Source organism: Lucilia sericata, unplaced genomic scaffold (assembly GCF_015586225.1).
Source record: "Lucilia sericata isolate MDLA Ls3-8-SP2 unplaced genomic scaffold, ASM1558622v1 Contig000042F_arrow, whole genome shotgun sequence".
Classification (NCBI taxonomy): Eukaryota; Metazoa; Arthropoda; class Insecta; order Diptera; family Calliphoridae; genus Lucilia; species Lucilia sericata.
In genome coordinates this window covers 51267-66892 of record NW_023994080.1, presented here as the reverse complement: position 1 = coordinate 66892, position 15626 = coordinate 51267, and the positions used below count along the sequence as shown (strand labels likewise).

At 34.5% G+C, this 15626-nt stretch overlaps 1 protein-coding gene across 15 annotated transcripts in view; it reads right to left on the bottom strand.

The window, feature by feature from the left end:
- LOC119614011 (microtubule-actin cross-linking factor 1) overlaps window positions 1-15626 on the bottom strand; it is a 144513-nt gene that overhangs the window by 86056 nt on the left and 42831 nt on the right. For 9 of the 15 annotated variants that reach the window (XM_037970130.1, XM_037970283.1, XM_037970164.1 and 6 more), the window contains exon 2: window positions 9459-10204. The exons of the other annotated variants lie outside the window; for them this stretch is intronic. In XM_037970130.1, the coding sequence (XP_037826058.1) occupies window positions 9459-9831 (373 nt within the window). In that variant the 5' untranslated portion in view covers window positions 9832-10204. The remainder of the gene's footprint in view (window positions 1-9458; window positions 10205-15626) is intronic. 15 annotated transcript variants of the gene reach the window in all.

Sequence of the window (15626 nt, the reverse complement as noted above, 5' to 3'; positions counted from 1 at the left end):
AAACTAAAGACCTTAATACTGGCCAAAATAATCTAATACTATTTATGGGAAACTTAATACTTCGACCACATTAGGTGAGGCCAAGTATTGTATATATAAAATTTATTAAAAAATAAAAATAAAGAAATTAAACAGATAAAATCTACATAATTATGTAAATTTTTATAATATTTTAAAAATATGTTAAATACTGTTCAAATATTAAAAAAAAATACGATCTATTGCAATATTTTTTCCCCTAAACAATATGACATTTAAATGAATATTCACAGACATACAGTGAGCAAAAAAATCTACAGTCACACCTAAACATCTCACACTTTATTTACTCTAATTGTTATTGATATTTAAAAAAAATTAATATTGTTTATTTAACTATTCAAATATGATCGTATTTACAATTACTATCTTTCCGCTCGCTCTTTTTCTCTGTCTCTTTTTTTGTCTAACTCTTCTAAATATCAAAATAATCAACAATCTTGTAAGAAAAAAAAGTAAAAATAAATAAAATTGAAACAAGATATTTTTAAACTGTTGGCAAATTTGTCATAAATTATTATTGTAAATTTTGTTCACACTATGGTTTTAATGAGAAGTTGTATTATTTTTATATTATTTTTTCATTTCGTATTTGTTTTCGTTTCGTTTTTTTTTTTATTATCGATTATTTTTGTTTTCTTCTTGCAGGTGGTTTTTGACTTTTGCTATTAAAGAGAGAGAGAGTACGAGTGAGAGCCAGGGTGAAACAACTTGTGTTTATTTTAGGAATCAAACGTCATTTGCAGTATTTTTTTTTTAATGGAAGTTCAAGTTTTTTTTTAAGTGTTAAATTTAAAAACAACAAATGAATTTAATTGTTTGTAATTGCTTTCATGCAACTCTCTATTTTAAATTTACATAATTAATATGATAATTAATGTATTTTTTCCTTTAACTAATTACTAAGAGGGAGAGAGTGAGAGAGAATAAACATTTGTAAATATCAAACGTAAATTGAATGTAAATAAGTTAAGATTTTTGCAAAATATTTGCAAAACAAGTAAGATTTAAAGTTAACATCGATAAAAAGTAGACTTTATATAAAAGTTAAGGCCAATTTTTGATCTATTATAAAATATAGAGGGAAGGGAATTTTAAAGTGATTTCTAGAATGTACTTGGCTAGTTCCGCACAGAACTAGCACTTGTACTTTGATTACATGACATACATATATAGACGGACAAAATTGTTTGGTTATAAACCAAGATAGATTGGTCCTACCACACGTTACAATTATGTGCCAATATTCGATGTAGAATCAAACCAACATCTGACGCCACTGAATGCTTTAATGTATAAAATTGATATAGTGCCAACAAAACTGTCACTAATTGTAGCCTCTGTCGCAAGAGACCCATCAAAGCTAACGAGCTACGCCCGTCTGTTCTGAACGGATCAGAATTCCAACTGAAGCTTAAATTTCCCTTTCACGAAGACGAGACAATTTCTTAATTCAGTTTATCCGCAATATTGTTAACAGATGTCATAGTGGCCTGCTACCCATAATATTCAGGTTCGAATAACTACCTCGTTAAGAGGCTTTAAACCTTCTTCTTGGATCAAAGTGATCACATAATGTTCATATTTTAAGAATATTTGGATTGATTTAGGTAGGTAGGTAGGTAGGTAGGTTGATAGGAGGATGTATACTACATCAAATCCGAAGAAATACACCTAGGCCACTATCGGGCCTGTTGTGCGCTCCAATTCAAGAAAAAAAAAAAAAAAAAAAAAAAAAAAAAAATTGTTCACTGAATGTATTATTTTTCCATGTTCAGAAACTCAGTTTCCTGGACGTAATTCCTAAGAATCTTCCAATCGGTGTTGGTTAAGAATGTTATTTCTGGAATAACATCACTTCCAAGATACTTGGATCTAACTTCGACGAATGCCTGACAATGGCAAAGAAAGTGCTCCAGAGTTTCACTGTCCTCTCCACATGCTCTACATTCGTCTGAATTCGCACGTCCAATTTTGTATAGATGTGCTCGTAATCCTGTGTGTCCACTGAGAATACGTACCATCATACTAACCTCAGACTTGCTCATTTTGAGAAGATTTCTCGTCTTGCTCTCATCAGGGTCACCCCATAGAATCTTTGTGGTTCTACCCACCGTTTCATTATTCCAAGAGGCCTTATGGGATTCTCTCATCCATATTTTTAATTCAGCTTTTGTTGCGTCGAATGGTTTTGCGTTTGTCAGGTTAACTACATCGAGCTCCCTTCCCTTTAAAGCTATTACATTCGCCCTTTCGTTGCCGACTACTCCCGAGTGGCCTGGTACCCATATGATGTGAACCTTACCTCTGGGAGAGTATTCAGTTAAAGCTTTCTTACAATCCAATACAGTCTTAGATTTAATTCTATCACCTGATATCGCACAAATTGCCTTCTGGCTGTCGGTAAATATATTAAGCCCTGTGGGCGCCATATTTATTCTAATCCAATTTACACATTCCGTTATTGCTCGTACTTCTGCCTGGAAGCTTGTGTTATGATTAGGTAAACGGTGGTATATTTCTGTTTCTGGGTCTTCAATATAGAACCCCAGACCCACTTTGTCCCCTAATTTAGAGCCATCCGTGTAGCAACGGATTCCTACTGGTATTTGCTCTAATGTTCCGCTTGACCAAGACATTCTATCTGGGATTAGCGTTTCAAAGTTTCCGACATATTCAGTGTCTGGTATGCGATCAGGCACGTCCGATGAATGTGTATAACCTTCCAATGTGTCCAGTATACATTGATGACGTGTCCTATAACCGTTTTTGGCCAGTTCGCCTAAAGTAAAGAGCCGTTCGGCTGTAAGCGCCGCCTCATATCTTATATATGTTTCAATGGGTGGAATATCTAGCAACGTTTCCAGAGCCTTGGTTGAAGTAGTACACATGGCACCACTTATACCCAAGCAGCATGTACGCTGAACTCCCTGCAGTAGTTTGATATTACACTTTTTGTCCAAAGCACTCCACCAAATTATTGAAGCATAAGCTAGAATTGGTCTAATTACACTTTTATAAAGCCAATTTGTCATAGTAGGACTAAGACCCCATTTCATGCCTATGGTTCTCCTACATATCGCCCAGCACCGATGTGCCTTGTTGATCCTATCCTCTATGTGGTGTCTCCATTTTAATTTCCGGTCAAGTATTACACCTAAGTACTTAACTTTGTCTGTCACCGGTATCTTCTTGCCCAAGAAGCAAGGTTCAGTATATGTAGAAATTTTTGTCTTTCTTGTGAAAAGACAGATTTCCGTCTTCGCCGGGTTAACATTGAGGCCTCTCGGTTGAGCCCAGCTCAAGGCCGTATTCAGAGCCTCCTCAGCTCTTCTACACAAGTAATTTGGATCCTTTCCCTTTAAAAGTATTACGACATCGTCTGCATAGCAGACAGGTCTAAGTCCTTTCTCGGTTAGGGTCCTTAGGAGGCTATTAATCGTGGTGACCCAGAGTAAAGGTGACAAAATGCCACCCTGTGGTATACCGCGAAATACCTTTTTCCTGATAGTTATATCGTACATCTCGCAGCTTATCCATCTGTTCCTTAGCATGTAGTTGATCCAGTTACGGAGCACCCGGTCAACATAAAACTGGTCTAGGGATTGGATAAGGGTATCAGTGTGCACGTTATTGAAAGCGCCTTCGATGTCAATGCATACTGCCAGTGTATACAGTTTGCTATCGAAAGATTCACTTATGTAGTGGACAACTTCATTTAAAGCGGTTTCCACCGATCGTCCCTTTACATAAGCATGCTGCTTATATTTAAGGTCATTGTATGGTATGCTGCTTTTAACCATGCTATCGACTATCCGTTCCAAGGTTTTAAGTAGGAAGGACGTAAGACTTATCGGTCGATAGGACTTAGGTGTCGCATAGCTAGGTTTCCCTGGTTTGGGTATAAATATTACCTTTGCATCCTGCCATTTAACTGGGGTATATGCCAATTTTAAGCATGCAGTGAATATCTGTGACAGATGTACGGAAACCAGTCCCGCCTCCATCTGCAAAAGTGCCGGGAAAATTCCATCCGGCCCTGCAGCTTTATAGGGAGCAAAGCTCTTGATTGCCCCTTTAACCATGTCAGTTGTAATAACTATTTCCGTGTTACCCTCCCCTTCCTCCAATATCGGTTCATCTATGTTATTCGATATACCGGGTGGGAAATGAGAATCCATTAGGAGTTTCATTGTCTCCTCCATATCCTCAAGCCTCCTGCCCGTGTCATCGATCATAGATTCCGGTTGGACATGAGTTTTGGATAGGAATTTTTTTATCTTCGATACGTCATTTACGCTATCTACCTGTTCACAGAAAAGTTTCCAGGAGTCTCGTTTGGCTTTTCGAACGATTTTCTTATATTCACCAAGTTTATTACGATACTCATCCCAGTATACTGCGGTCTTTTTACGCCGTGCCCGGTTAAATAGTTTGCGAAGAGTCTTCCCAAGGTTCCGGATCTCCCCAGTTACCCAGGGTTTTTCCTGGGCAGATCTCCGCTCTCGCAGAGGGCAGCTGTCCTCGAACGATTCAACCAGGGCACTTGTGAACGTTTCCACTTTGGCATCTATATCCTCTTTATTTCGACATTGAAAAGTATCCTGACCTAAACGGTTCTTTAGTAAGGCCCCGAACATTGTCCAATTAGTTTTAGACTTATTCCGAAACTTTATCGGCTTTGGTGGTGGCCTTAGTATTTTGAATCTTATGTACCGATGATCAGAAAAGGAGTGCTCGTCCGAAACTCTCCAATCCTGAATTTCGTTTATAAGCTCTTCTGAACATATAGTTATATCTAATACTTCTTCTCTGATTCTATTGACGAAGGTAGCTTTATTACCTAAGTTCAATGTTATCAAGTCTTTAGTATTAAAGAAATCCATGAGGGCTTGTCCCCTGCGATTGGTGTTTGTACTACCCCAAGCTACATGATGCGAGTTGGCATCACAACCTATTACAATTTTTTTATTTTTCCTTTGTGCCTCTTCAACCAGTTTCATCAGATCCGACGTTGGTGGTAGGGTCGGAGAATCGAAAGGCAGGTAAATAGATGCAAGGAATATGTTGCCTCGACCTTGCTTCAGCACCGTTGCATCCGATGTTGATAATCCTGTTGAGAGGAGAAAACATAAGTTCTTGTGACATAAGATACATGTTCTCGGGCGAGATCCTGTATCAGCGTAGAAAAGTTGGAAATTTACGTGATTTAATCCAGAAACCTTGTTGCGAATCGTCCAAGGTTCCTGGATTAAAGCTATATGTATTTTACCTGTGTTGATTTTAGCCATCAGAGCGTTGGTAGCTGTCTCGCTCCGATGGAGGTTTATTTGGATAACCTCAATCATGGTCATCCATTAAACTGTCTTCCAGCGAGTTGGTGGTCACCTCCTCGCTCTTTGGATTTGACTCCTCCGGATAGCCTGAAGTGGCTATTAATGCAGTGAGTACTGTTGATGGCACTGCGGTGTCCTTATCAGGCATAGGAATAGCAGTATTTTTAATAGACACATTCCCAATTCTGGAGAGCATTGCTGTTCTGTCTTCTGGCGGGTGAGTGATTTCCTCCTCGCTTTTAGGATTTGACTCCTCAACATTGCTAGTACTTGCTAATGATGCTTTGGGTACTGTCTTAGGTGTTTTAGTGTCCTTGTCGGGGCCGGTTTTGACAGCCCTTTCAATCGGCGCCTTCCCAATTTTGGAAAGGGCAACTACACTTTCTTCTGGCGAGTTAATGGTAAATTCCTCGATTTTAGGATTTGACTCCTCAACGTTATCAGTAGTGGATACTGTGGTCTTAGGTTTTTTAGTGTCCTTTTCGAGGCTTGTTGTAACAGCCCTTCCAATCGGCACCTTCCCAATTTTGAATATGACAGATTTAGAGGCGAAGTAAGCCCTACCTTTATTCTTGGCAAGACTAGCCATGGATTTCTGGTCGATACCTATTACAAATAAAGTTCCCTCAGGTTCTTCTTTCCTGTAAAAGACATCCCATTTTTCCACGGCCAGCTCAGCATTTTGACCTCCAAGAATTTCCAGTATACGTTCATTAGCCAGTTTACTGCCCCATCCTTTTATGTAGACAGTGGACTTTAGGAGCACCGGAAGCTCGCTCTTCTTTGCCAGTCCCAGCCTAGCGCCGTCCCAGGGAGGAGGGATACTTTCCACCAAGTTCTTTAGGGTGCTAACACATTGGTGAGATGCCAACCTCATCAACATCACGCCCATGCTGAACTCGCAGCTCTCGCTCTCTATTGGTTGTTTGCCCTTTGAAGCTATTGCATGGTCCACTATCTTATTGTTGACCAGGTCTTCTATTTTACTCTGTTGGTCTATTGGAATTTTGCCTGTCGGATTACCGGCATCGTAAACTGCATAGCAGAGATCGTCCCGGTGCCTACTTCTGGCAACTTTGGCGTAAGATGGCGGCTCTTTACCTTTTCCTCCGTCTAGCTTCTCCTTCCTCGTTTTTCGGGGCTTCTTTTGAGATTCCCTTACCTTCGAGGTTGATTTCGCCGACGTGTTCGTCTTCGGAATATCTGGCTTGGCGTTGTCACCCTTACTCGCAGGATTCTCACTTGAGATTCCTTTGAGTGAAGTATGGCTTGGCTTCGACTGTGTATTAGAAGACGGGGAGCTCTTTTTCTTCTTAGGCTTATTCTCAGTTGTCAACTCCTCGGGAGACCTGATCCTTTTTGCCTCAGATCTTGTGAGAGAGTCCGATTTTTCCTTTGGAGTGTCGTGGGATTGACTAACTATGATTTCCTGAAGCATCTTTTTCAACTTCCTCCTCTGTGCTCCAGAAAGTCTTTTCTTAGTAATAGGTAGTTTAGCTATGCTATCACTCACCTCTTTCACCATTTGCTCTACTTCATCCTTTTTGGGATTTGCTATAATGGTATTATTATTATTATCATCTGAGGATTCAGAGTCGGAACCCTCACCTATATTTAAAGGCTGAGGTAGCTTAGAGCTCTCTCCGAGTACATCCTTCTCTTTCACCCCTATATTTTTGCCAGCGGCATGCTGTACACTTGACGCATTGTCCGCCACGGAGGCCAAGGTACCCACCTCCGTAGTAGTATTCTGCTCACGATTGCAGGATGACGACGACACGTGACTCGCGAGTAGATCAACACTTGCCGCCGGTACTGGGTTATTTAGGCCCTGCACCGTAACTTTTATCTTTTTATTTTTATTTTCCATATTTGTTTTTTTTTTTTCCAGTTTTTTGGTCCGCGGGGAATATAATATTCCCAGGTGGTGGACAATCTGCCCTCCCTCAGCTTAAGTGAAATTAAAGCTGGGAGAGGACAGATGGTCCATCACCACCCCCTATCCGCCACCCGGGGACGCGCTCGGTAGGAAAAATCTGGAAAACTCCCCCGAGTGGATTGATTTAAGTCCGAATGCGTTCTTGATATGTTAGTCCAAAATTGAATTAATCCCAAAATGTGCTTGATTTGAACTCGATCCGTACTTGTTTTCTTTTTGGAGCTATTTTAACCATCTTTCTGAAACAAAGTGATAACATAAAATTCTTATTTTAAGAATTTTTGATTTTAAGTCCGAATGCGTTCTTGAAATGTAATGTAAATAAGATTGTTCAAGATTGAATTAATCCCAAAATGTGCTTGTTTTGAGTAAGATTCATTCTTGATTTCAGAATTTAGAAAATTTCAGCAAACATTATATTTTAGAATTAATCCTAAAATGTGCTTGATCTGAGTAAGATTCGTTCTTGATTTCAAAATTTAGAGATTTTCAGCAAAAATTATATTTTAAGTTTTAGGATAAAGTTTACGATCATAAACTTCTTCCCTGAAACTGGACAAATAAAAACTATTCGTTGTTTCCACATTAAACCTTTTGTCAGGATTGACTGGGAGAGAAATATGATTATTATAGACGAGATTACAGCTCGTTTTTCGCAAAATTTTGACACAACCGATCCTATTAGGAACAAATTACAATATTTTAAAAACGATGTAAATCTCCATTCAAATTCTTTTAGATTCTATTGGCGCCAGCATTAAAATCAAAGCCGAATATTTGGTCGGCCAGCAATTAAGAACAATAAAATATTTAGTAGCAATATTAGCATTGTCATCGACATTTGTCAGATGACTTTTAAATTGCCATAACATATGTAAAATATAGACTAGATTATTTGTATTTTAAAACTAGACTTAAAATTCCTCCATTTAAAATTTAATCGTGAGTTTTATTTAAAATTATGCAAAAAAATTGAACAAACAACTTGTTAAGAAATTAATATCTTCTTAATGATATTCAACAAGTAATTCTTAGCAATTCTACGAATTCAAGTGTTTGAACTAAATATAAATCTAAAAAAATCTACATAATTACGATTCCTATATATTTTCTAATAGAACTAAAACCTAAGGTTTTGAAAATTACAAAAACAATGCGAAAAAAACTAGTTTATTCGAAAGATATATATTGTTAGTAATTTAGATTATAAACATATAAAAGTTAAAGAGAAAAAAAGCGACATGCTTTAATAAATAATTATACAAAACGTAAAACAATAATAAAAACAAAACAAATTTAAAAAAAAAAATACAACAAGAAACAAAAATAACTGACAAGGTCGTATTTAACAAAAAGTTAAACTTAACATCATTACGAACGAACGATTTCCTTAAATAAATTGATAAGAAGGCGAGAGTCAGAGAACTAAAAACGTAATAAACAACGAAATGTACTTTTATCGCAGTAATTTAGTTTGAAGTAGCGAAATATTTAAGTGCAGAAATTTGTTAGTAAAAAGCATTAGAGAAAAACTAAATTTATTTATACTAATTTCCTTAGTCTTTGTTATTGTCCACTAACTGTGTGCGTCATTCTTCTTCAGTGATAGATTATGATCGCAAGTTATAAACACCATTTCCAAAATTATAATTTTTTTAATTAAGATAACTTTATTAAAGTTCGAGGAGTTTAGGGAAAGTTTAAATGTATGTAAACACTACACTTGTGCTAAAATAATTAGGTCATATTTATGTCAAAGCAAAAACTTATTTTGCCATTTTTGTCAGCGTCATTTGTCAGTTACGAAGTTTGGCAATATTTCCCAGATTTGTCAGTTTTTAGGAGTAGTTTAAGAAAAATTAAGCAGCTTTTATTATTTCAATTTCTAACGAACAGCCAATAAAACTCAATGTTTCCAAACAAGACAACGAGAACAGGTAGCAAATGGTAGAGACCGACTTTTGAATCCTTCTGTTCGAAATTTTGTTATCTGTTGCTGATTCGAAAGCGAACAAGGACAGCAAAAGCCGAGTCAACTACCACATTTTTTGGCGGAGCAGACAACGCAGTGTGGTTATGGAATCGAAATGACTTACGTATAATATCCCAATTTTCTATAAAATATTCCCATATAGACATGGTACCTTTAAATTGTGTCAATGCATCTTCATAACCACCCTGTGGTTGTTGAAGTGTTGACGAATGTTTGGCTTTTTTTGCCGGACTAGTTTCGGCATAATGATCAAGCGAAGCACCACCGGGTGATATGGAGATTCTAGCTGCTGAAGCAGCCGATGGTGATGATGTTTGATGATGCTGCGTCCGATGATGCGTATGATGGGAATGTTGGGTATGATGATGGCCACCGACACTACTGCTGCTGCTATTGTGAACATGTTGTTGTACATGATGGTGACGGCTGCCACTTCTACGCGTTGTTGTTGTAGTTGAAGATTCATATTGTCCCTCGTTGGGATCGAAGCCCAACACATCCTTGTAATAGGATTGTGATGCCATATTGTTGTTGTTGGTGCACGTTTAAAGCGTACACGCTTTTCTTTTTTTCTTACTTTATGGCAATATTTTATAACTTAATTTATTTTTTATTCAATTTAACACTTTTTTGCACAATGTTTTTCTTTTAGAGTTTGTCATATAAGAACAGTTTTTATTTAAAACTTTTAATTTTTGTTTGTTTATGGCAGTTATTATTATTCTTTTAAGTAGAGTTACACGTTTTGAGTTGGCGGTTTGAGTTTTTTACTTCTTTTATACAAATCACTTCTTCTTCTGTGGAATGGCACTTTTATCTTTTATTTCTAATTAATTTTGTGTGTTTTGGAAAGATTACTTTTTTTATGTTCTAATAATCTCAATTAAAATTCCAACACTAAAATGTAAAACATAAAATCTCATATTAATATCGTTGAGTTTTTAATTTTCTATTTAAAATTTGTTGCGAGCAAAGTGAACAAACAGCAGCAGTTCATTATGTTTGGTTGTGTGTTTATATTGAAATTGTTCTAAATGCAAAAAAACGATGGACCCGGCCCGTATGAAAGCAAAACACTCGTTATATAGCATATATATGAATTCAAATTGGAACATTTCCGTTACAACAAAAACTAAGGAATTTAGGTGCGTTTCTTCTGTGTGCGAGGATTATTAATAGAATAGAAATTATATTACGATTCTTTGTTGTCATCATCATTTACATAAATTCACGAATGGGAATGAATGCTCACAAGAAATAGAAATTCGTCATTTTAGTTGTTATTATTTATTTAACAGGGAATATGAGTGTATGAGGCAACCTAACCAAACCAAAATGATCACTAAAATAAAAATTAAACAAACTAATGTGAACAAAAAGAAATTTACTTTTACCAAAGAGTGAGTGAATATTATGTGCTGTCTTTGGTGGTTTGCAGAGGTTTTAAATAATAGATTCATAAAGCAGAAGAGAAATATTTAGAGATGATCTTATTGTAATTAATGAAGCAAATTCATCACCTTTTTACTTTACTTGAAGAATTCATTCACAATAGTTGATTTTCTTCGTAATTACTGTGAATTGTTTACAAACTTCGCGAGAAACAAATAGTTGAACGAATAATGGAAAATGAAAGAACTTTTATCATTTTCTGTTTTTCTTATATAAAGAACAATTCTTGAATATTCCACAAACTATTTATTCACAATAGTTGATTTTGTTCGTAACTGTTGTGAATTGTTTGCAAAATTTCGGTGAAGAAAATTCCTTCAAGAAATGGAGGAAATGTATAAACGTATTTAAAGTGAAATGTTACTCGTGATAATACTTCATGAATTATTCATTTATAATAGTTAATTTGTTCGTAACTGTTGTGAATTGTTTCCAAACTTTACGAGAAACAAATTTGGTGAAAGTAAATAATAAAAAAAGAATTGTTATTAGTGGAAGCTTTTACCATCATCTGTTGAATATTCCACAAACTATTCATTCACAATAGTTGATTTTGTTCGTAACTGTTGTGAATTGTTTGCAAAATTTCGGTGAAGGAACTTTCTTTAAGAGACGGAGGAAAATAGGAAACGTATTTAAAGTGAAATATTATTCGTAATAATACTCCGTGAACTAATCATTCACAATAGTTAATTTTTTCGTTACTGCTGTTAACTGTTTTTAGACTTCTAAAGAAACAGATTGGTGAACGAAAAGAGGAAAAAGGGAATTCTCATTCGTGATAACTTTATCATATTCGCTTTTTCTCAATTAAATCAAAAGTCTTGAATATTCGTAAACAATTCATTCACAATAGTTGCTTTTGTTGGTAACTACTGCACAAAACATATCGGTGAATGAAATTTCTTCAAGAAATGAAAGAAAAATTAAAACATATTAATACTCCTTGAACTATTCATTCACAATAGTTGAATTTGTTTGTAACTGCTGAGTAAAATTCTACCACAAAAACTCACGTATCGGTGAAGAAATTTCCTTCAAGAAATGGAGGAAAATAGGAAACGTATTTCAAATGAAATACTCCGTGAACTATTCATTCACAGTGGTTAATTTGTGTGTAACTGCTGTGAATTGTTTTCAAACTTTACGAGAAAGACATAGGTGAACAATTAGAGGAAAATGTGAAATGTTATTCGTGATAACTTTTATTGTATTCTCCTTTTTCTGAAGTAAAGCATAAATCTTGAATATTTGTTAACTATTCATTCACAATAGTGAGTGAATGGAAAAGTTTTAAAATTAGTTACTTTGAAGTTGAATTGCTTTGAATCTACCCAAATTTTCTATTTTATTGTTAATAATGAGATCCATAATCAAATCAAAAACTCTAATTTTGCAAGAGGTTTTAAAAAAAGAGAGAAAAACTGTGAATTTCTTAGAATGCATTATTTTTAAACACTGCAATTCATAAGTATTATTTTATAGCTGAAAAAATATATAAATATTCTCACAATCATGTTGAGTAATGAACATTAAAATAAATAACAGCAATATAGCAACAAATTACGGAATTGTTTAATATTTTGCCGGCAAAATAAAAATCAAATCAAAAAGTCAAAAACAACAACCCGGCAAGTTAATAGAATATAAAACACGACAACATAATTGTTGTTGATCCAATTGGCCAAATGCCAGCTATAGGCGTCTCTAGCACTCAGATATCTTTACAGAGAAAGAGACAGGGCACACAGGGTGTTCTTAAGTATGAAACCCAAAATTTTGTGTGTTTTCTTTTAATGAAATTCTTAAAAAAAAGAAAACAATTAAATTCATGGGCTTTTTGTAAAGTGGCAACGAATTTTTTATTGCATACTTCCCCCAAAAATTTTGTTTACCGGCTGTGGCAGACAAAAGCAACACATACACATGAAATGAATAAGATTTTCTTTATGTTCGAAATTTATGTTATGTCTATTGATCTAAATGCTATAATTAGCTAAATATCTGAATGTTTAAATCTGTTTATGCTGTGTTGGATGGAGTGTGCCAGCGTTTTTTTTGTTTAAACTTTAACCGCATTTAAAACAACAACAACAACAGCAATGTCGTCCGTTTAAGTTCATTGGAATTTAAATTGAAAAAAAATGTTGCACAAACTTCAATTGGCGACAAATTGAAATTGTTTATGTGTGTGTGTGTATGCAATGTTTTCATTTAACAAACAAATAACAATACATATTACTCATTTATTTTAATCAATTATGACATTTCAATGAGTTTCACGCATGTACATTTAAATGTATGCAAGTAAGTAAATTAAATTTGTATCTCTGTCCAATGCATAACATCACATCACCACGACACGCCATGCCAGCCACATCACATCACTCCAATTTATTGCATGTTGTACTCACTCGTATTTCAAATCTGTTGTATACTTTACAAAAAACCCTCCGAAATTTTATTTGAATGCAACAATTATTGCTCGGGCACACACTGAAACCCAAGTGTGGACATTTTTTTATACATTAATTTGCTTTAAAAAAACATCGTCGGGTTTTGAATTCTATAGTTCGCAACAAGATTGTGATATAAAAAACCAATTGTTGCCAATTGAAATCAATTTATTTAATTTTTCTATTTGACTGCTTATGCCCAAGAAAAAAAAAAATAAAGCAAAAACAACATTAAAATTATGTCAGCAAAAAGTTACACAGGAGATTTTGAAAAATGAAGAAAGCGACAAGAAAAAAACATTAAGGGGTTTCATAAACAATAGCAGATATAATTTTTGGGTCTTGGACAATTTTGAGTTCAGACATAAAAGTCTGAATAATATCCTAGAAATATAAAATTACCAAATTTTTGAGATATAGTGCAAAAACCTTTTTGAGAATACCCGGGTATTTCCGATTTTACAGGGTAATTGTCAGAACGGTATTAACCCTCTATGAAATTTGATTTTTTCGAGAAATGAAACCTTAATCAATTACCTATGTATATAAGGAATAAATTGTTTCCCAGAATAATCAAAGTAATTTATATATAACTATAAATTGACAAAAAGATAATTTTTAATACATTTTGTCTTTATCGAGATATAGCCCATGGAAGTTTTTGCCGTAGTACATAGTAGTTTTTAACATAAGATTAAGATATTTGAAAGAATAAAGAAGATACAAAAAGGTTAAATGTCGGCCGATAGAACTTTAAGATGATATAGATAATTTTATAAATAAAGATGTTTTCGTGAAAGTTTTTCAATATTTAGGTCACAATATCTCAAATTAAGCTCAGCTCAATCCTTTCGAAAAGTACACCGTGGTCCTCGTGTCTATAGACGACTAAACAGCCGAACCGATTTGATTGAAATTTTACCAAAATATATCTATATGTTTGGAAGGAACATACAAAATAAGTCGAATAACTCAGAAACTGGCACAGCTAGAGTCCTCAAATTGTGTGGACAACTTTCACATCCATATCAAAATGGGTGGTATAAGTACAATGGGAAGGAACATACAAAATAAGTCGCATAACTCAGAAACTGCCACAGCTAGAGTCCTCAAATTGTGTGGACAACTTTCACATCCATATCAAAATGGGTGGTATAAGTACAAAGGGCGTGGCACCTCCCATATAAAGAAAATTAATATATTTTAAAAAATACAACACCTGGAGACCTCAAATTATTTCCTCTTTAGTATTGATATGAATATTTAAGACAAAACTAGCAATAGAAGGGCGTGGCACTTCCCATGCAATAAGGGTTTGGTACCTCCACTATAAAATGAATATAAAAATTCGTATATCTGGAAAACTTTTATAGCTTTAATGTTAAAATTTTATATGGGTGGCATATTCCATATTAACGTTTGGAGGAAATGATAAACTTGCAATAGTAGGCGGGGTATCTCCCATATGAAGTAAATACAAAGAATGGTATACGTATCTGGATCGTTAAATATGCACCCCTTTCGCCAATAGAAGTGAAATTTTTATTCCCTTGAAATATTCATTCCCTTCGAAGGAAAAATTGCTATCGTGAACTTGTTGTTAACAATTCATTCACAATAGTTGATTTTGTATGCAACAGCTGTTCAATGTTTACAAAATTCCATCAACAAATTTCACGTGAAATGGGAACATATTTCACGTGAAATGTTGATTAGCGATAGGAGTGATTTCAAAGCGGTTTTTTTTATTTAAAAAGTTCTATAAACTTAAGTTATATCTTTCAAAATTATCTCAAAACTTTCCTGCCACAGAATTTCTGTTGCTTAGTGTAATCATTTAAATTTCACACCCAATGCAATAGTGATGAAAGAAAAATGCAATGTAATAAAATTAAATATTTACGATTGACATGTGTAGATTTTTCCAACATTTAAAGAAAAACAAAGAAAGTTGCACAAAACTAAAACTAAAAAAAGAAAGACATAAATAGCTAGAAAGTTAAGGCTGGGGATATCCCACAATTAGTTGACGTTGTAACAGATAAAAACAACAAATTCTGGTAGATATCTAACATTTTTTTCTGAAAAACTTTTTGTGTGAGATTTTGTTCATGTTTTTTTTTTAATAATTTTTATTATTTTTAAGGTCACATCATTAACTAACACCCAGTGTATAATCAAATCATATGTCTGTTAATTTCATTTGGCAATTTGTTGTTATTTTTTTACGATATTTTCTGTTGTTGTGTTGACAAATTATATTCTGTAGTGAATATAGTTTCTTTTTGCTGCTGTTGCTGTTTAAGTTTTCTGTAGTTGTTGTTAATATCAGCTCATGTGCTGCCATATGATTAGATATGATAAATTATTTATTTATTAACTCAACAAAGAGAAAAATAAACGCAAATTAG